This window comes from Bombyx mandarina, chromosome 08, assembly GCF_030267445.1.
Source record: "Bombyx mandarina strain Sakado chromosome 08, ASM3026744v2".
Taxonomy (NCBI): domain Eukaryota; kingdom Metazoa; phylum Arthropoda; class Insecta; order Lepidoptera; family Bombycidae; genus Bombyx; species Bombyx mandarina.
The window spans coordinates 8,412,078-8,434,532 of record NC_143215.1 but is presented as its reverse complement, the minus strand read 5'-3'; the positions used below and the strand labels follow the sequence as shown (position 1 = coordinate 8,434,532).

The 22,455-nt window shown below is 38.4% G+C and overlaps 4 protein-coding genes across 12 annotated transcripts in view; 2 read left to right on the top strand and 2 right to left on the bottom strand.

Annotated features, from left to right (window-relative positions):
• The window catches only part of LOC114252496 (rho guanine nucleotide exchange factor 10), a 44,746-nt gene extending 37,878 nt beyond the window's left edge, over positions 1-6,868 (top strand). For all 6 annotated transcript variants that reach the window (XM_089729175.1, XM_089729174.1, XM_089729173.1 and 3 more), the window contains 4 exons: positions 947-1,164; positions 2,330-2,587; positions 3,299-3,475; positions 3,869-6,868. In XM_089729175.1, coding sequence (XP_089585301.1) covers positions 947-1,164; positions 2,330-2,587; positions 3,299-3,475; positions 3,869-5,482 — 2,267 coding nt within the window. In that variant the 3' untranslated portion in view covers positions 5,483-6,868. The remainder of the gene's footprint in view (positions 1-946; positions 1,165-2,329; positions 2,588-3,298; positions 3,476-3,868) is intronic.
• Positions 6,869-6,899: 31 nt separating this feature from the next.
• On the bottom strand, positions 6,900-17,504 carry LOC114252677 (uncharacterized). 2 transcript variants are annotated; one of them, XM_089729182.1, is made up of 4 exons: positions 17,316-17,499; positions 10,541-10,676; positions 8,786-9,002; positions 6,900-7,032 (listed from the first exon to the last, which is right to left on the bottom strand). In XM_089729182.1, the coding sequence occupies exons 1-4, from the start codon at positions 17,336-17,338 to the stop codon at positions 7,022-7,024; spliced, it is 387 nt and encodes a 128-aa protein (XP_089585308.1). In that variant the 5' UTR covers positions 17,339-17,499; the 3' UTR covers positions 6,900-7,021. The 2 variants fall into 2 exon arrangements, with proteins under 2 accessions (XP_089585308.1, XP_028043057.1); XM_028187256.2 differs by lacking the exon at positions 6,900-7,032 and having other exon boundaries at positions 7,873-9,002; positions 17,316-17,504.
• On the bottom strand, positions 13,790-16,015 carry LOC114252676 (Coiled-coil-helix-coiled-coil-helix domain containing 2). The gene is made up of 3 exons (XM_028187255.2): positions 15,856-16,015; positions 15,632-15,770; positions 13,790-14,382 (listed from the first exon to the last, which is right to left on the bottom strand). Exons 1-3 carry the CDS (start codon positions 15,903-15,905, stop codon positions 14,137-14,139), a joined length of 435 nt encoding a protein of 144 aa, XP_028043056.1. The 5' UTR covers positions 15,906-16,015; the 3' UTR covers positions 13,790-14,136.
• Positions 17,505-18,470: 966 nt separating the features above from the next.
• The window catches only part of LOC114252637 (transducin beta-like protein 2), an 85,606-nt gene continuing 81,621 nt past the window's right edge, over positions 18,471-22,455 (top strand). The window contains exon 1 of one of the 3 annotated variants that reach the window (XM_028187201.2): positions 18,471-18,831. In XM_028187201.2, the coding sequence (XP_028043002.2) occupies positions 18,681-18,831 (151 nt within the window). In that variant the 5' untranslated portion in view covers positions 18,471-18,680. The remainder of the gene's footprint in view (positions 18,832-22,455) is intronic. The other 2 variants (XM_028187202.2, XM_089729180.1) reach the window with 2 other exon arrangements.

The window sequence follows — 22,455 nt, the reverse complement described above, 5'->3', positions numbered from 1 at the left end:
CTTGGTAAGGTGTCATGTAAGCCCACACATGTACCAACACCCTGTGTATTTTCTGCCGTGAAGCAGTAATGTGTTTCGGTTTGAAAGATGAGGCAGCTGCCACTTCGATAAAGCGGCACGATACGAGAACCCTCTCATCGTGGCCGCCGGTAACAACATTCCCGATCCTGCGGACAGAAGGGAAATCAGTCGACGTCGTCCAAAACAAGTCATTTCGAATCCTCCCGATCCATTAACGATGCTTCTAGGTACCTCAAGCACCGGTCATCGTTTTCGTTGAACCCGTCGCTTGCGACGAAGGGCTTGACGAGTAAATTAACCCTCAGACACAGCCCACTGAGCTTCTCGCCGGATCTTCTCAGTGGGTCGCGTTTCCGATCCGGCGGTAGATTCTGCGAAGCACGGCTCTTGCTAGGGTTCGTGTTAGCAACGTCATCAGGTTTGAGCCCCGTGAGCTCACCTACTAGTTAACGCGACGCTGATATAGCCTCTCAAGGCCAGACAAGGCTTAGGTAGGAAATAAAAGGGCAGCTGTTATACTGTAAAAACGGACTTTAAACTCATGCCCCATCGTGAGTGACGGTGGAGGCTTATTAAGTTGTTGTGTATAGACTCCGGTGCCCACTTACCACCTGGTTGACCGTATATTCGTCCATCCAACAAAGTAATTATATGTTATTGTCATTGATCCTTGATACGTGTTCGAATTTTCAAGTTAATCGGATCATCTTGAAGTTGGTGAAAACAACGTTAAAAGATTTTACTACATAGATGAGCCAGTTATACAAGTCTAACTAATTAATACAAACGTGTTAAACGAAGGAGACAGAAAGCTAAAACATATTGAATTTTGAAATTTTAAATCATTACGCATAGTAGGTACTTAAATGAGTTTTAATTATTATTTTTTAATGACAAAGCTAAACTAAACACTCGGCATTTGCAGGTATGAACCGAAGTGGCAGCCTACGTTCAAACTCTAGCAACGGTCAAATGAGCACGTCAACGGGAGATTCTCTCTGCGGCGAGATGTCCACGTTGATGCACGACTATGAGACCGTATCGAGGATGGCGGACTTGGCGGCTTCCCTGAAAACTCCCTATCCTGAACTAGCACCGGAAATGTTCAAAACCTTGTTGCAGAGTATACAACAAAGCATACAGGTAAGATATTTCATATCATTGTTTTTTTTTTGTCAAATAAGCTCTTTGAAATCTTTTGAAATTGTGACCGAAGCCCACAGTAATTCATTTTCATTCATATCAGTTCATTTGTATAGTATGAGGCTGGAATTCCAATAGGATTGATTCGTGACAAAAACAACCAAGATGGTGTTATGCAAAATTTAACAATTTCTTGAGAAGAGAGAGAGTGATAGAGAGAGAGAGAGAGAGAGAGAATACACTTTATTGTACACCAAAACACAATTTACATTCAAAAAACAGTCAAAAAGTTGATACGTTTGTACAATAGGCGGTCTTATCGCTAAAAGCGATCTCTTCCAGACCATTTACTTGTTTTACTCGGCATCTTAATAATTTCGAATTATTTTTCGAAATTATCTCATGACATTGTCGATCAAACATTGGTGTTGAAAACTAGATTTAAAAAAACGTAGAACTTTGCATTATTTTTAGAAAATGTAAATTAGAATCGCACTTTTTTTTTAATTGCTTATATGTGTGGACGAGCTCACAGCCCTCTTGGTGTTAAGTGGTTACTGGAGCCCATAGACATCTACAACGTAAATGCGCCATCCACCTTGAGACATAAGTTCTAAGGTCTCAATGTAGTTACGGCTGCCCCACCCTTCAAACCGAAACGCATTACTGCTTCACGGCAGAAATAGGCAGGACGGTGGCACCTACCTGTCCGGATTCACAATAGGGTCCTACCACCAGTAATTACGCAAATTATAATTTTGCGGGTTTGATTTTTATTACACGATGTTATTCCTTCACCGTGGAAGTCAATCGTGAACAATTGTTAAGTACGTATTTCATTAAAAATTGGTACCCGCCTGCGGGATTCGAACATCGGTGCATTGCTAGATCCGAATGCACCGGACATCTTATCCTTTAGGCCACGACAACTTCAAATCTCAGTAAATGACCACCATTTTACTGAGATTATATTTTATCCCATATCATCTAATTTCATTTAATTTCATCCTATGTCTCAAATTAATCATCTTCGTTTCATTTCACTCCATATTATCATTTTTCATAAAATTAACAATATAAACATGGCTTAAAGGTCTTAGTTACCAGGTCATAAAATCACTTAAAAAAATAACTATATATTTGATAATTATTTGGTTGTATACAGAAAAAAGACGATGAGATGGCGTGGGTGGACTCTTGCTGCCTCCAACTCCGGATACGCGGTCGGGAGGAGGCGCTGACGTTCCGCGCCAACGAGCCGGGCGCGCGCCTGGGCTGGGCCACCGCGCTGAGGCTGGCCCAACTGGCCCAGGCGCCCGCCAACTCGCCCGCCTGGAGGGTGCCCGTCTCTCACGCGCCACCACACAAAATGCCGCTCTTTGTCGATGCCAACAATGTCTACTCTTCCAAAAATCTTACAGAGGTCAGTCAGTTCATATTGAGCAGTTTAAAATTAAACTCTATTATCAAGAAAATAAAGGTCATGGTGCCTAATTTTTTTAAAGTTTTTTAAGTCCATTAAAGGGCATCCCTCTGCTATTAATAATTACAAAAGGAATAGTATAAAAATGCTGTCATGTGAAAGGCATAAGGAAAATAATTCTCCTCTGAGGATGGGATAGGGTATGGGAATTATTAATTTCTATGTGACAAACTATTTAATGGTTTTAATGAATGGATAGAGTGTGTGAATGACGATATGAGAGAGAAAGAAGTGAATGTTGAGATGACAGCTGATAGAAAAGAATGGAAGAGGAAAATTAGCTGTACCGACCCCACCTACTGGGATAAGGTAGAGAAAAAAAGAAGAAGAATGGATGTACACAAATATGTACACAGACTGCATTGTTTGTGAGTTGTCATTAACAAGGAGAGTTATATTTGGTTACTAACTGACCCGGCAGACTTCGTAGTGCCTCAATCGATAAATAAAAGACTATTGTATAAAATAGACTTAAAACAAACAAAAGGAATCCGTCCGACGGGGGACACGTCAAAGGAAAAACAAAATTGTTATTTTTATTTAATTCCGTGCATTTTCATATTTATTAACCAAATCGATCCAGCCGTTCTCGTAGCGAGACTAACGAACAGCAATTCATTTTTATATATTTGGTTATATTTTTGTTGATAGGTTCGATGCGGTTGTTTCTACACTTCGAGCGGTAACAATCGCGGCGCCTCGCTGCGTCGCGCTCGCTCGCTGCTGTGGGTGTGTGCGGGCGGCGCCGCGCTCTCGCACGTCGCGGTACTCACGCACCGGGCCGCCAAACTCAAGACCCTCGTCACCTTAGATCTGCCAGACACCAAGGTAAATAACGTTCACTTGTTTCATGACTTATTTCTCGGCTTCCAGTATAATATTAGTGTCACAGGACAATGCCCATTTCCTTAGGGCGTTTGGGACCCCAAAAAAATTGTCGTGTCATGATGGTTTTAACGTAATTTGATAGACAAAGAAATACAGTTTCATATTCAGAAAACGATTTTTATATTCTCACCTAGGTTTAAGAGAAATCTGTTTTTTCTGCAGCTAAAATTAAGTTGTTAATTTTTTTCTTAGAAATCAATAATCGCTCTCATAATTAGTTATAGTGTTAAATTTTTTTTATTATTATGTCCTCATAATAATAATAAAATGAAATTGGTTTCTGAGAATGACATCCACAGACAGATTTCCTTTGACATCTGAACTTACTTTCAGGTCACTTCGATGGAATTCGCCAAAGGAATACGGCAAGTGACCACGCTGTGCGGCGACACCGTGTGGCTCGGCACCGAAGACAAAAAAATAATAATCTTCTCTGCGGTGGAACCGGAGAAACAGGAGAAACTCGCGGAGGTGCCGACCGTGGCCGCCGTCACGCAAATCCGCTACCACTGCGACGCCATGTTCGTGGGACTCACCAACGGACGCGTGGCCGTCTACAGGCGCAACCACGACGACTCCTGGGCGCTGCAGGAGCCGCTGGCCATCGAGCTCGGCGACAAACCCGTGCACTGTCTGCTGCCCGTGGACGGCATCCTCTACGCCACCTGCGCGCGCCGAGTCTTCGCCATCAACGCTCTTACCGCCGAAATCATGCGCATTCTCGAACTCAAGAGCGACGGAGACCGAACAGTGAAATACTTGGCGCACTCCGGCGTCGGTCTGTGGACCGCGTTCTCTGATTCTACATTCGTCAGCTTGTACCACGCGGAGACGTTCGAGCATCTACAAAAAATAGACATCGCAGCTGATGTTGCTAAAACTATCGGAGCCAGAGACGGCAGTAAGCCCGCCTACGTCTCCGCGTTGCTCGCCAGTCAGGGTCTCCTGTGGGTCGGCACGACCGCTGGCGTCAGCGTCACCGTCCCTCTTCCTAAACTGGAGGGCCTGCCTCTGGTCGGCGGTCACATCGCCGTCTCATATCACGCTCACGCTGGACCCGTCACGTTTCTGTTGTCGCTGTTGCCGGAAACGCGCGACATCGACGTCAACGCAGTTCGACGTAATCTCTCGAACGCACGCGCGCTCGCCGACGTGAACATCGTGCACGAGTTCAAAGAAGAGGACTCCAAAGAAGACTGCGACAAGCCGAAACTGGAGCGACGAATCTCGGAGGAAACGAGTCCGTACCGACCGCAGCGCGTGCACTCCGCGGTCGTGCGCCGGAAGAAGCCCGGGGACGTGCGTCTGAGCAAAACTCTGCCGAAGTGCGCCAACTTAAACGCTTGCGACGTGTACGGACTGTTTGGCGATCTCATATTCGTGAAGGACTGCGTCGGTGAGAACGATGTGAGCGGCGGCGGCGGTGAGGCGATCCGACGCAGTGACCCCGAGCTGGCCACCATACCGTTCCGCGTGAGCACGCTGGACCGGCGACTGCGCATGCGCGCCGGACGGCCGCGCAGCCTCGACCTCTCCAACTGGTCGGTAGACTCGCGCGCCTCCAGTCTGTGTACGTCATCGGGAAGCGAGGAGTCAATGGCCCTGCGCGGCGTCTCGAGGAACAGCTCGGGCGCGTCGGGGGCCGCGAGCCTGGCGCCCGTCGCGGTGTCCACGCCGGAGTCGTCCGTCGCGTCGAGCAAGTCGTCGTCGCAGCGGTCGGTGGGCAGCACGGGCAGCGCGGGCGGGACGCGGGGCGGGGGGCGCAGCCTGCGCGGCGCGGACTACGCGGTGGGGGAGAGCGCGGCGCGGCGCTCGGTGCTGACGGTGATGGGCGGCCGCGGGTACGTGGACTGGCGGCAGACGGCGGAGGCGGCCGAGCGCCCCGCGCCCGCCGCCGACCCCAACCCTAAGGACGCGTACCTCGTGCTGTGGGAGATGCGCTTGTGACGTCCCGGAGTGTAGTGCTATGTAGGTTCCTCTTTACGAGCGTAAATAGTTTACGTGAGATCAACGTCAATCCCGACAGATTCACATTTGAATCTGATTTTTTTTGTGTCATATTTGAAACTTGTCAGTGACCATACGTGAATTAATTTGTAAACTATTCTTGGTCGACCCCGGTGTCTCGTCGCCGGAGCCGATGTTGTGCTAAATCTTATTGTAATATAATTATTAATGTAATGTCGTTGATACGCTTACCTGGACGTAGTTTGGCGTTCAGTCCCCGCTCTATTTTGACACAATATACTATTGTTATATTGAATGTTTACGCGTGTTGATCGATCGATTCATGAGCTTTAAATTATTTTTCGATGTTGGGCTTAGCGTTTATCTGTTCGCCCGCTGTTTACACAATATTTCTGTATAGAATTTATATTTAAGCATTGGTGCATTATTTTTGTGATTGTTTATATAATATATTAAAGTTAATTGTTTAGTGATATTTTAAACGGTGCAAATCCAACCTTTAATGTCTGCATTTTCAAATATAAATTTCTTAGCAAAATAGAACAAAGCTTCGACAAACACAATTTGGATCTGTTAATGTATTATTACAATGTATTTTTTTTCTGTTATTAAAATTGTAATTATATTATTAAGTTTTGGATCGTTATAATCCACTTGTGTAATATTCTTGTAACATTTTTTATCTGTTAGTAAAATTAACACGAACACTAGAGGCCTTATAATATTTCCAGTGTGACTAACATGTGTTTACACTTTACTATTATTATTATGACATTCAGGATGTCGCTTTAAGAACTAGACTGATTTAGCTTAAGCGTTATTACGTATTTTAGTTCAATTAAGAATTCGAACGAAATTAATTCAATTATTTTGTAAAAACCGCGTCCATCCTGTTAAGTTCTCAACTCTAAATATTGTTCCGTAAACAATAGGAAACAAAATGTTGATTTTGTTTTTTTTTTCTATCGAGTTTATTAATGTTGAACTTAGTCGGTCAGTACTAAGCCGGTTCGATATGTCCAAAGATATATTCAAGCATTACGAATCCATAGATTTGTTGAATTATAAATTTGTAGTGTGCCAAACTGTAAAATTTACGAATGTGATATAAATACTAATACTAAATAGCAACAAGATACGTCCACGAAAATCTCCTCTCAATTAATTTCAGTACCTATGTTACATTATGATTCGCATATATGTGAAATTGAACGAAACTCGACTCGAATATGTGTTTAATCGAATCTGCATTATTATATATTTTTTTCAAATTAAATACGTGTTGAATAGATTTATTTGTTCTGTAAAACGTCACAATGTATGTAGGTGTAAATAAAAACTTAATTTTACATGTATACACCTGTACACTGTAGTTTTATTGATAATCCCGAAATTTCTTTTGAAACTGTTTATTTATTCATTAAAATCTCAGTGGAAACAAGACTCGTTAAATGTTTATTAGTTTTAAAAAAAAATTAAAAATTTTTACATGTGAATCTTCATCTTACTTTTTTTCTTTTAGGGTAACCCTGAAAATTGATAAAAAACGTAAGTAGGTTATAATAACACATAGACATCACAAAAATACTGCTATTTACCATGAGATTTGAGGTTGGAATTTTAATTATACTATATTAAAGGTCATCGGCATCGATAATATTACTGCCGAAGCTTTGAAGGGCCTCGGAGAGAAGGGAGTAGCGAAACTTGTAGACTTATGCAACTCAATATGACGAAGCTGTGAATGGCCGATGAATTGGACTCACTCAGCGATACTGCCCTTATATAAAAAAGGCACTACCAGAAGGTGTGACAATTATAGAACTATTGCTCTGATATCACACACTAGCAAAGTACTGCTGCATGTCATTAACTCGAGGCTTAAACACTTTCTAAACTGGCAAATTCCACAAGAACAAGCAGGATTTGTTAAGGGAAAGGGTAGTCGCGAACAGATACTCAACGTAAGACTTATCATAGAAAAGTGCTATGAGTATAACATCCCAGCCGTCCTGTGCTTCGTCGACTACCAAAAAGCCTGACTGCGTTAGCTGGAAAAATTTATGGTATGTGCTGGTAAGGACATGGGCGTTCCCATACATTTGATTCAGCTGATGAGAACCCTATACCTGTCGGGACAGGGATCGGTACGGATCGGCCCAGCACAATAAAGAGAGTTCCGATTTGAGAAAGGAGTGCGCCAGGGTTGCATCGTCTCGCCTATACTTTTTAACATCTATGGCGAATATATAATGCGCAAAACCCTAGAGGAGTGGAATAGTGGCGTCACAGTTGGGGGCGTAAAGATCTCAAACTTACGATACTACACTACCATACCACATTAGTTACGTCATCAAAAGGGGAAATGGAGGAGCTGCTTCGACGTCAGGTTATAGTCAGCGAGGAAATGGGACTAAAGATCAACCAGTTCAAAACAAAGATCATGATCGTGGATAAATCCGGCACCCTTAACGAGAATAATATTCTTGGCCAATACCACATCGTCAAGACTTTGGTGTACCTCGGCTCGATTATTTCCAATAGAGGTGGATCGGAAAACGAAATAAGGCGACGCATCGGAATTGCCAAATCCGCTATGAGCCAGCTAAACAAAATATGGAGAGATCGGAACATACTCAAGAAGACAAAAGTGCAAATTGTTGAGACGCTCGTTTTCTTAATCTTTTTATATGGGGCTGAGACCTGGATCTTAAAAGAGTCTGACAGGCGACGCATAGACGCGTTTGAGATGTGGTGCTGGCGGCGGTATATTGAGCATTCCTTGGACGGCTTTCCGGACAAACGCTTCCATCCTCAACGAGACAAAAGTTGACCAGAGGCTATCCACCGAATGCCTATATAGAGTGCTCCAATATTTTGGTCATATAACAAGAAAACCCTCTGACAACCTGGAGAGACTCATAGTGACGGGTAAAGTGGATGGAAGACGATCCAGAGGTCGGAGCCGAAAATGATGGAGTGACCAAGTATCCGAGTGTCTGGACATGACACTGAGCCAAGCACTTCACTGTGCCACTGACCGATAAAAGTGGCTACAAATTACTAAAAAAGGTCACAGGCGGGCGCATCACGATGCGCAGCAATGAGCGATTGACTGAAGGAGGAAGAGTATAAAAGGTGCCCCTCTTTAAATCCTCTACTCGTGTTAGGGCGTATTTAGGTAACAGTTGTATTTTGGTGGAACTTTTATATATACCGAACCCCAGCGCGTAACATGATGTCCTTCGCCGTGGAATTAAAATACTTAGGTAATAGTCTTACTGTTCCGACGTTTACATTCGCGTAAAGCCTCGTTGAAAGCCTCGCACTCCTGCAGATTGTCTCGACTGCTGGCACATTGAAGGAATTGGGATATTTCATATGCACAAGGGCCGTTTGGTTCAGAACCAAGCTGGTAATCTCTTGGCAAAGCTTGGGTGACTTCTTCCCGGCGTCGTCCAGAAAACAAACCTGTAATGGCTTCTCCGGCTACGTGACCCTGAACGTTTTAAAGGAACTATAAATTATTATTATTTGTTTTTTATTGCATATATGGGTGGACGAGCTCACAGCCCACCTGGTGTTAAGTGGTTACTGGAGCCTATAGACATCTACAACGTAAATGGGCCACCCACCTTGAGCTATAAGGTCTCAAGTATAGTTACAACTTTCCTTCCTAACTAACCTTCAGCCAATAGTTAAAGCTTAGCTTGACAATACATATATTTTAAGCGCCATTTGGTTTTGTAGCGATGTAGTGAAATAATGTATTTTGTTTTCGTGAAACTTAGCTATTTATGTACTTTTCATGATAAAATAATCATAAATCGCAATAAACCTAGCAGTTGGATAAAGGAAAACTTTTGAGTACCTACATTGAATGAATTCTAATAAACTAAGTGCGTTTTACTCACAGGACATAGGTATTGTAAGTAGATTTTAAACATATAGGATTGCCAACCATTAAGTTCCCTAGGCTTTGCTTAAATTAATGAACGATGACGCCCAGCACGCGCTAGAAGCGTGCCCACGGTGGGAGCACCCGCGGCGAAACCTCGTCGCGGTGTTGGGGCAGGACCTCTCTTTGAGGGCTATCGTCGCCCGTATGGTAGAGGACCGGAGTTCGTGGGAGGCCATGGCTGGGTTCTGTGTCTTGGTCATGGCGCTTCGTGAGGCTGAGGAGTGCGAAAGGGAATGGGATCCCTCTTCGGCTCCTCAGCGCAGAAGGCGGGGTGGACGGCGCGTGCGAGAGGCCGCCGCTCAGCCCTCGTAGGGACTATCGAGTGCCGGGTGCGGGGGCGCCCGGCACTCGACTGTTGGTCCGGTGGTGAAGCGGTGCAAGGTGGCTCCTGTGCGCCGCTCACGGTGTGTCTCCCGAGACGAGGTTCTACGGGATTTTCCCGGGGATGAAATCCCGTCTTAACATCAGTACGGGTACCGCCTAAGGCGAGACTTTCGGCGCGCATCGCGGTACCGTAAGTTTCGTGTAGTCGGTGTGGTGGAGCTCGATGGGGTTTAGTCGGTAGTCGTTCTGCGGGGCAAGTGCTTCGCGCGCCTTTTTCAAGGCGTAGTCTCCTGTGAGAAATTGGGGGAGGTGCAGGACCTCGGTCCTTCTCTTCTCCCCTTCTTCCTCTCAGGAGGCGCCGGAGTCCGACATAACCCGGTCCGTTACCCCCCTCGACCGGGTATCCGTAAATGGATTCCCCAGGGTTAAAAAAAAAAAAAAAGGCTTTGCTTAAATTAAAAATTATAAATCGAAACATCGCGTATAAGATGACATTCTACAACTTTATTTTAATATTAATGTGTTCTATTTCAGCAATAGGGTAAGTATTATCCGGTCCGCACAGAAGAACGATGAGCATCTAGATGAAACTTTCTTCACTGCTCTACAAGCTGCAATCTCTTTGAGAGGTCAACAATTTTATGTATCTTACCACGGTAACTAGAATCTAAAGTTTTCATACATTTCTAGATTCATCAAACTAATCAAGTAGAGCAAAATGCTATCTCCGATAATCGTTATTCGATTCTTACCGCAGCAGTGCCTACAGTAACGCCTCCAGCAACAGCAGCCGCATCTCTAAATAAAGAGCGTTGTGGTGTAGGCGTCACAACCATTGGAGGAGGACGTGCCGGTGCATGCTGGTTAGAGCGCGAATAACGAGTCTTACTGTAAAGTAATTAAGATTCATGATAAACTAGAACAATAATAAATAATAATTCCATGATAGTAAAACAAAATAATATATTATTTATGTAGAGCGTAATGACGTCAATAAACCAACTGATAAGATGACCTAGTAAAGGCCTAACAATGAAATCTGGTGGTATGGCGATCGAATGATTAGAAATGTGGTATCTTGTTATTGAGTTATATATTCTAAGCCTGCATCACCGTCGCTTAGTCGCTAGTAGCTTAGAACTAGACCTTAGGCATAGCAAATGGTGGATTTACAATAAGGGCAGTCGGGGCAAGTGCCCAGGGCGGCAAATTTTTTAAGGCGGACAAATTTTAAAAGTAAAAACATTTTTTTTTACCTTATCAAGATTACTCAATATAATTAATCAATTCTATTTATTAACAATTTTCTGTTTAATTGATAGTTCAATAAATTCAATTCATCCATTATTTGTGAATTATAATTTTGGCACTTTTGGTAAAAAATTATAATCAAAATGATTTAACCAATTTATTTCCTTGGAGATTTAAAACAATAATAGATTTTCTGATTAAAGAAATTGAATTTGTTTTTTTTTATTGATGTAATATAATTATGAGTCACATTAATGCCAAATTTATAATTGTTAGAAGAAAAAAATTGTTTATGTTTTCGGAATATAATATAACATATAATAAAGTTTCTGCTATAAGTTAGTTATTTCAATTTTGAAAAATAAAATATATAAACTACAAGTTTAAGTAAAATTCCAGTATTTGGGTGGATCTTTCTCCGGCGCCCAGGAGCGGCATTAAGTTTAAATCCGGCCCTGGGCATAGCCAATCTGAAAGCTACTTGCGTTAACACTTGTAATTAATTTCACAAAGGTTTGGGATAGCCAAATGTTTTAGCTTATTCTTATTTATTTTTATTCATTGCTTAAGTTGATCAACGGGTCCACGGCACATCAGTTACGTAAGACATGAGGTCGAAGACGGTATTGTATTGTTTAACGTTTTTTTTCTAGAATAATAATCATGCGTTCCGGTTTTTTGGAAGGTAGCATATCTGTTACTACAACGCAATTTAAACTTTGATGATCAAAATTCTCGTTAGTAAATAAAATTGTGGTCCAGGGAAACTTGAGGGTGCCAGGCCATGAGGAAGATCGTCTATGAGGTGGACTGATCAGATAAAAGCGGCAGTAAATGATTCATCATCACTACATGAATGCACGAGTAGAGCAGCCATCAGAGAAAAGTGGCGACGTGTAACTGTTGTGAACCTTGCCACCAACACCTGAAGTGATGACCACGACCACTCTCTCAAGAGCGATACCGGCAAAGAAAAATAAAATTTTACTCTGACTTTTATTTCTGTAGCACCTGATATATTGTTTTGATTGTGCTGCCCTATTCATTTGTAGGGTTCCGATCCTCAAAAGGAAAATACAATTCTGAATTCCTGTTTTGTTAGGAACGAGTAAGTACAGAGTTGAAATTAGTGCATATTTTATTTATTGTCTTTATACAATGACACGTATGATAAATTATTCTTCAAACTAGGGTACATCCATATTAGTCCAAGATCCCAGGGCCCCCAGACGTCACGTATTTTCTGACGAACGAAATGTGGCCGATTGCGTAGTGTTAGTATGTACTAAGAACGCATGCCTACCTGCTACCTTGCTTATTATTATTTACCTGATTATTTAATTTTTAACTAATTTTCTTTTAATTTAATAATTAATTGATATGAGTCAACTGTAAGAGAGAGATAGAGAGACAGAGAAGTCAATATATCCTAATACATGTCTCACTCAGTCTCATGCGCGTGGATAATGCCCTCGCGTTCTTACCCACAGAGCTATTAAATTGAATTTAGGGGATAATTGGCCCTTTAAAGCCTCTGCAAAGCAATTCGGCCGACGGAAAATGTCTGGGAGTATCGGCGACTTCTTTTTAAGGATATTGCCTAAAATATACGTAAAAATCAGCTTTCAGAAAATACGTGAAGTAGGTCATGATTTTATGTACCTTGAGTACCTGATACCTGAAAATTGTCCGTCTAATAGGCTTATTACACTTGGCTGAATCCAGACGCTACTGAATTCAGTGAAGTGTAATAGCATTAAGTAAGTTAGTCTACTGAATTCAGTAGCAAGGATGGTTTCTGACTGACTGAATCATTTAGAAGCCTAATTAGAAACACATTTAGGAAGGTGTAATCGCATTTAGTTACTGAATGGTTTCAGTCGTCCCATAGCTTTCCGTGCGTGAGGATGAATATAAAGTATTAATTTCGGTCGCATTTATTTAATGTGCCAGACATTTATAAATAGCCCGACATGTTTCAGGGATAGTTTTTGTCATCAGGGGGTCATATTGAAGAACTAAATTTTAAATCTTGATACGAATTTCCTGTTGCAAGAAATCTTAATGTTACAACCAATCTTTCTTTTGGACTTATACTATCGTAGGATTAGATATGTAATAGTTATTTAATAGATATTTAATAGACTATCATTGGATAGTATCCTGCTTTTAAATAAACGGTGTCACAAGGTTTAATATTAGGTCAAACGAGATCGAATCCATTTATGTACCATATATTATGTATTAAAACAAATGCTTTTTGCCGCTTAAATTACGTTTGCAGGCTGCAGCATCAACCATTAGTACAAAATGATATTTCTGAAGTTTGTCTTTCTGTAAAAAAAAAAATTGTCCAAATCGCTTTTGATTGCATTGACATAAATTCTGTTTTTATCAAAAATTATTGTTGGTAATAATATTTTATATATCCGTTGTTAAATATTGTTTTCCTAGTTCTGTGTAGGTTATTCCTTGTCACATTCCTGTTTGTGCGTCTATAGTGCAACAGCGATCTCTATTCTATTCTATCAGCCCACATATCTTCACTGTTGGACACAGGACCCCCCACGCCTGGCCACAAAGATCGATCCTGCGCTGCTTGCATCTAGCGGATCCCCGCAAACCTCAATACGTCAACACCAGATCATATATTTTTTTATTGTAAATTGTTTCAAAATTAGAAAGGGTGATCGTAAAAATGTCATCCGCATTACAAAACAATGCCAGACATCACAGAAAAAAAAACACAATGAATGTCAACTTCTTTATTAATAATTTGAACTACATAATTTTACAAAAAATAATTATTATTAAATAATCTGTAAAATAGGTTTAACACTATTTTTATGTCGTCAACTATAAAACTATAAGACTACAGATTTAGTCACTGGAAAACAAAATTTCCGTTTACACTAAAAATAATAGCTACTTGGCAGGTGCCTCAAATTGCTCAGAGTGGATGTTTGGTAATCAAAATAAACTTTCCAAGAATTAAATGTATAGGCACATCTCTGAAATAAAACTATCAATGATTTTTTTATTAAAACAATCATTTTCCGAGCAAAATTAATGGACACCTCTATCAACCTATATTCATTTAGATGTGGTTATTGACTTTGCATTGACGTAGAGCTTCATTGAAGCCATCACAGAGTGACAAGTCGTGCTGTTGTTGAGCACATTCCAAGAATTGCTTGATCTCCCACGCGCATGGTCCTTGAGCCGGCTGTCCCTGGTATTGGTTGTAGGTTTGAGCTGCAGGAGCTGCTTGCTGTTGCTGGGCTGGTTCGCTGCTTCCACCACCACTAAACATACCTGTTAGAGCACTACCAGCCACATGACCCTAGAATAAAACATTACATAATCTTAAAAATAGTATCTAATGAAAAAAAAAACATTTTTACAACACTTGAGAACATTAGTGACAGAAGATAAATAAATTGCGATTAATAAATTGAGGCAAATGTTAATGTCAAACATTATTATTTAGTTTCAGTTCCTAGGTGGACACGCAAAAAAGTCACTACTTTTCTCTACATTTATAAAAATATCACTCAAGTTTCAGTTTAGATTTGTTTATTTATTTGCTCCAATTATATATTTTTTTCTGTGTCATTTGTGATAGTAGACTCCAAATAAATTTTTAAGTAAAGGAGCAGTGTGATTATCTTATCTTCTCGAATAAAGAGTGCAAATCCGTCTCACTGGTGACATATTGGCAAAATCAATTATTGATTTGGTTTTTTTTAGGATTGTAGTATTACTGGTGGCTCGGAGGCCTTTCCAGTTTCCCCAGGATAGGAATTGAGTTGTCTTTATTTGTATCAAAAAACAATCTGTATTTAAGTTATTTTTGATTGACTTAGCGCTACATTACTTAGCGGCCCTGGGTGATGCACAAGGGTCATCAGTTCAATTCTCACATCAGGCAAACATTGTGAATTTAGAAAAAAATAATTTAAAAAGTTGATGAAATAAAATAATCATACTGGATGTCAATTAAAAATACTGAAGTGTACTGTGTACTGAAGTATGTATTTTCAAGTTATGTAATGAAAATATATCCATCCAATTTATAATGGAAATATATTGCACGACCCTCACACTCGACCAATGCTTAGCTTGCTTAGGCGTTAAAAAAAAATACCCTATATATTTCAACTGACATAATAATATGAGAATATGCCCCTATAGTGGCAAAACATGTGATGATGAGCAATATTTTGAGTGATGCATTTGCATTAAGTACCAAATAGGATGGTAGTATATACACTTGTAGGCTCACAATATGCCCCCATAATGCCATAGCGCTGGTGAAGATTAGCACTCAAGATTCATAATTTGTGACTTTTTTAAACATGTTCCTCAACTAATAAAATTTAAATGAATACATTCAATAATAAATTAATCATTATCACATGTGGCCAAGTTCAAGTTGCTTTGGCCATTTGCCAATTATGTAGTAAAATACGAAAAATAATATGACCAATTATTTCAAGCTGTTGTGAAATCGAGAACTTTCTGCTTTATTCTGCAGAGAACTAGTTTTGGTGTAATTCAATTTTCAATTACGTAATACAGTAAATACGCACCACAGCCGATCCTACAGCTACGCCACCAGCCGTGGCAGCCATCTGCCCGAATAGCGAGGGCTGCTGAGGTTGAGCTACTGTCGTAGCCGGGGTCGATGGAGCCGCACGAGCTGGTACATTACTTGGCGGAGGAGCAGCTCTAAAAATTTAGGTGTATAAGTTTTAACTAGTTATAGGTTATACTACACTAAAATCTGAAGAACACCACGGAATGCAAAACTTACCTCCTTTGAGGCGCTGGTGGAGGGCTTGCTGATCTTCCTCGTCGAGGCATGATTTAATCAACACTTAAATCGGAAACTTTACTTCTGTATTATCAACACAACAGACGAAATTGAACTGTCATTGAATGATTTGAAGTCTTTTGTCATGTTAGTGACGTCATCGAGTTGTTTCTAGAAATTTTGAACATGGAATTGATCATAATAGCACTATAGAATTAGATTTGATTATCTACTTATCTCTTTTTAGCTTTAAGCTTCTTCAGCCAATAGATAGAGAAAGAAAGTATTGTGAAAAATTTTATCCGATTTCTGAAATTTTCACGAAGGAGTTTGCGACTAAACATCCTCATAATAGCATTTGTTTGATATTGCAAAAAATGATTGCCAACCGAAAGAGAATTTAAAAACAGCACTATTCTAAGCTATAAATCTATTTGAAAAATTAAATCATTATTAGGCTTGAAAAGGTTACCAATCTGGATTGTTAAAAAACCAAGCATCATAAACTTAAAAAACAATTATGTAGCTCAGCAAATGACTTTTGAACATCATATCGAGCAAGATCGAAGGACTGCTAGTTATTTGTCTTTACAGCAGGCACTTGGAGATGACTAAAAAAATTGTAATAAATATGTGGTTAAGTACTAATGTGTTAGGTTTTTAAGTTACTAACATAAATTTTAAGTAATGTAAGTATGGGTTTTACTGAATTAAAGAAAAAAGTTTTTGTCGTTTTAGATTGATAACATGGAATGTGATCAAATATTGTAGCATTATTCTTGTGAACATATAATTTAAAATAGACGTAAGATATCCTCTTATTTATAGATTCCTTAAAACACTTCAAGTGTTCAAAGTAAACTGTCGACTGTGTGAATGAGAAAAGCCGAAGATCAGTCTCAGGGCTATAAGCTCACACATCTCTGTCCAGTATTGTATCTGTACATTTATGATGGTAATAATTAATGCTTTAGCTGGAAGATGATAAAATAAAGTTTTTCTTTCACAAAATTTCAACAAAATTCTTTCTTATAAAATCTTATTTTTGGGATTGAGAATCATGAAATAGTTTTATTTATTTACCATTGAAATCCATTTTTCTAAAACGTATCCCCTATGTAACACCCATTTATTTGTCTGGCTTGCAATTGATCTGTTTAGTTTTGGAAATTGTTTTGGATAATAAATTTTGAGTACCTATTAATAGTTACTCAACTTATTTGCACAAGAGCTGTAAAACACTATTTCCATAGTATCATTTTTAGTTGATATTTATATTATTTTGTAGTATATAATTTCAAAGTGAAGTTTTATGTATAAAATGAGGCAAACATAACAAAATATTAAAGCATGTCTTTCTTTTGTTTGTTCGCAAATGTAAAATTTTGAAATATGTATAAAACAAGTAAGCTTTTCAAATGACCATATTCTAGTTTTCTACAGAGTCAAGATATTGATACCTGCCACCCCGACGAGACGACATTTTAATTTACAATAAAACTAAAAATTTGGTACTTCATTCTACATTGTTGAAAAATTGAGTTTATAAGTATTATTATTATTCAACAGATTTCAATCTCATTAAGTGTATTTCATGACACTTGTCAGATTTTAAGTTATACAAACTCATTGCTTTTAGCAATGTACACACTCCACTGATTAAATACTATTTTTCTTTTAAATAAGTAACATTAATACTCTTTTTATGACTGAAAATGTTTTTTTAGACTCAATCCATGAAGCCATCGTTAAAAGGTACCTAGCCAACTTTTGAGTTTGGTCAAGAATAACAGTATGTAACATAACATAATGTTACTTGGAGCCATATTCTTTTAACAGGAGCTTACTATTGCCTTCGTAAATTTCCTGCCTGTCTACAACTCTTATACACTCGTGTATATAACATAAAATAACTATCCGTGAGACCACTTGAGAAAGAAACACTATGGAAAATTAAATCTAATCTGCTAGCGTGTGCCAAAAATGATTTCTAGAAACATATAATGGGTGACCACAATGCTTTAGGGTAGGTCGAACTGTGCTTTGATGTCGGTTGGTACGGTATTAAAAAGGAGGTGAATTTAAAAACTGTAAATGCAAAGCATCAAGCATTGAAGTAGTGAATTCATCAATATTGTTTGAAAATAAGATAGCATGCATTGGAAAAAAATGTTCACAGTTACATGTACACTCTTTACCTAGATTTTTGCAATTTTTTAGATTTAGCAAGCACTGCTATTACTTATTTCATTTCTAAATGTTTTTGTTCACCAATGTGATAGTATGAAATGCACTATTTAATAACTTATTTTAATTTTAAGCATTCCGGCAAACGCCTATCTGCTCTATGATATTACTGATGTTGAAGTTGTACAAAACTAGAAAATAACAAAAGTCTGAAATCAAAATACATTATTACGTTTGTGATTATAACAGTGAATCAAATCCGGACCAGTATTATAATACTCAAATACATTAATCTTTTGTTTCGTAATTTGATCTAGCCCTATGCTCCATGTTTGGCTTTTATTTAAGAAGCTTGAGATTTTAAAACTTATTTGGCTTAAAGGCACAAATACCAGGTCTTGTAGAAAACGACAAAACAAAGCTTGACAGTTTGACAGTGACAGATAAGTACCGGCACGTGTTCCCGCGCCGCATCGTGGTTGACTAATTGAATATATTCACTTCATTCGATCAATTCTGTTCAGTCAGTCATATAAGTATCTGTGGTTAGTTATTGTTTGTGTGACCGCGTGATTATAATTTATCGTAAATCTTAATTTGTGCACTATTCTTAATTTCCGTGAGAGAATTTAGTCAGAATGGGAGAGATTGAAAGCGGTCAAAACATTCACGTGTTCCTCTTGTCGGCAACTGCAGTTTTAGTCTGCGTTTTGTTGCATTTCATTTACAAAATTATATTCCGTAACAAGAACCAAGCGGTGGAGGAACGTGAGAGAGAGAACAATTCTGGTAAGGTTTAGAATTAAATTTTAGAAGCTTCTAAAAATTTTTAAATAGTTTTTAATTATTTTAAAAACAACACCCGAAAATTCGCCGAATTTTTTTTAGCAGATTCAAATAAGTTGAAGGTATGTACGCAAAAGCATAACTATTTACCGGCAACGGACACAGTAGGTACCTAGTATCTATCTTATGCGGTTTTTGTGCCATGCGAGCGGAAGCTATAACTGTACTTGAAAAGTTGACTTGAGAATACCTGACATACATAGAATTTACGTCCTCAACAACTGTACTCTGTAAGTCATTGAACTAAAGATCTCATATAATTAATTATAGAAAAAAATATGTGTTAATGATCCCATTATTTTACATATAAAGCTTAAAGAAAATGTCGTCGATAATTTTCTTTAAAGAAAACCTAAAGTATAAGAAAAGTACGAATTTTGACTATCTAATGCAATTTCATGTTCAATTTATTGATTACATTTTACACAAATATATAAAATAAAATACGTACTAGCATCTTATTATTCTCTATTGTTAAGTATAACAAAGCCATTTCTTCTGTAATAGAACTGATAAAGTACATTGTAGCTTGGAAAGAAAAATAATTATTAAATGAAATAGTACAGTTAGTACAGGGCTTCTGAATATATATATATATATATATATATATATATATATATGTATATATATTTATGTAAATTGAAATGAATAAGTAACACATAAAGGCCTAATAACAGAAACTTATGGTTAGGACAATAACATATCGTCACCATCTGTGCAAATATTGTTTTCCAAGACGAGACAGACTATGACTGTGCCAGATGGAGGAATCAAATATGAACATTTATATTGTACACAGATATGTCTAAATCTAATTTTTGTTACAGAAGGTAAGATTTATGTATTCTTAGATAAATATAATATGGAATGTAAAAAAAAATTTTAAACTTTCACTGTATAATCATTTTTAATTAAATATGATTTAAAAGATGAATTAAACTATTAAAAAATAATACTTAATTGATTTTGGAAATTATTTGCCGGTTGTTGTTTTGTTAGTCATAACAAGTTATAAAGTTGCTCATGCAGTGCAACCAAGCTCAAGTCACTTTCTCTGCTGAGATAAACTGAACACTTACATAACAAGCACTGCTTTCAAGACACTCGATTTGTATCTTTTAGAAATAATTTTATGCTGCGTTCATATCAGCTTATTTGCTTACATGATTTTTGTACTGATAAAATCCAGGAAAAAATGTATAAACATGGTAACATGAAAAGGAAGGGTTTTATTTCATCTTATTACCTAAAATTACCAAAATCATTACACTTTCGAATATCTTAGTCAAAGATGACAATAATAAGAGTTTTCCCTTGGGGCAAATATCATACAATCCACCAGACAGTAAGTGGTCATGGAGATCAACTTTGCTATAAGCAAAGCCAAGATGCTGCCTGACATTTGATCTATCATAGCTATACGAAGCAAATGTCAGTAGCCAGGGTAAACTAGGGGTATAGAAATTTGATAACCACTTAATGCTAGGCAGGCCATGAGCTAGCCTGTCTGTATACAGCAATAAAAATGAATGTAACTCATAGACTTTAAATTTTTCAAAAGTTACTTTTGAAAAATTGTAATTCTCATATTTCATACATACATACATACACATATATGTATTGTAATTCAACCAAAACCATCAAGTTGAACAAATACTTACTAGTCGATAGGAGTCTACCACCCAATAAGCCCTAATCCACATCTCGATTGGTTCTCATGCTCTCCCCATTGGCGTAATCCTTAACGGATGTTTCGCGCGACAAAAAAGGCTTTAGTGAAGGTACAAATATTTCGTTCCCGGTCATCGTACTCGTCGAGCCCTTTGTCGCTTGCGATTAATTAATTAACCCCCAGACACAGCCCACTGAGTTTCTCGCCGGATCTTATCAGTGGGTCGCGTTTCCGATCCGATGTAGATCGAAGCACGGCTCTTGCTAGGGTTCGTGTTAGCAACGTCGTCAGGTTTGAGCCCCGTGAGCTCACCTACTAGTTAAGGTTACGCTGAAATAGCCCCTCAAAGCTATCAGCTTAGGTAGTAAAAAAATCTTTATTCACTCTCCAGCGGCTAGTAGTCATCGCATGACTCAAAAGAAGAGTTTAGGCGATATAATATGTGGTTAAAATTGATAATCGACTCTCTTTTTATTTAAAATTTCATAGTAATATTTCAAACAATAATTACTAATAGTTTTCAAAAAAGGCCAATTAAGAAATTGCGAATAATAAATTAAAATCTATACAATATTACATTGCGTTTTGACGATCTCCCGTGCGCTGAATTGACCAGATAGACTGACCAAACACTGTACGATATACGTCATAGGCAGTAACACGACATAACTGGCATTGGTATTGTGGAGCATGCAATTGTACTCTTCTAAAATTAGGCCGACTGAGAAAAAGAGAAATATCTGACAAACAAAAAATATAATTAAAAAAAGGAAAATAAAAAATTTAAAATTTTCCTTCTAAACTACAACAAATTTGGAATAAATATATAAATAAATAGTGTGGCCTAATATATTTTGTATGTGCTAGGAACGTGTGAATCATTATCCTTAAACACATGTCCAATGTTTCATTCCTTTGAACTTATGAGTAATAAATTGAATCATCTATCGTATATGCGTAGGCGTGTACAGTTATAAAAAGAAAATATATTGTTCTATTTTAAAATACGAACTATTTGCCAGTGTTTTAAGATTTGACTTTATGGATTTAAATATATGTTTTTTTTATTGCTTATATAGGTGGACCCACCTGGTGTTAAGTGGTTACTGGAGCCCATAGACATCTACGACGTAAATGCACCACCCACCTCGAAATATAAGTTCTAAGGTGTCAAGTATAGTTACAACGGCTGCTTCCCCTTCAAACCGAAACGCATTACTGCTTCACGGCAGAAATAGGCAGGGTGGTCGTGCCTACCCGCGCGGACTGACAAGACTTCCTACCACCAGTAAAAAGTAAGTTTTTGTTGCTTGGGCCTCTAGACTACTTTAAATGTGCTCTGGACGTGTTAACCCTAATTGAGTGTAACATTGTCTATCCTTTTATAATTGCCGATACAACAAGCTACAGTTAATATTGGTTACATACGTGATGCAATCGGCAGTGGTAGGGTATGTCGAAAAAAATGTTTATTTTTGTTATTTCGTTATTAGGGTTGTTTTCGAATGAAACCTAACCCTAGAGATATCAATCTGTCAATACTACCGTTTATCAAGTTATATGTAACTTACTATAAAACAGCTATCACGGGAATCAAAGCTTATTGTTTTAAGCTATTGTTTAATGATATCTTATCGATTTATTGCTTAGCCAACTATTAAATAACGTAAGTGAATATTGTAAAGCTGGTTTATTAAGTAATAGTTTAAAATTTTTATAGTCATCCTACACATAAATTCTTTTGTGAAAGATAAAGCCGATAACATTTTTAAGCTACCAAGGACAATCATTTATATCGTCTCAAAGTAGACTTCAGTCTGAATAGACAAAAATTATCAAACGTCCAAGCAAAGTTACAGATTTATTACGTAAGCGTGATAACAGTAGATTTCAGA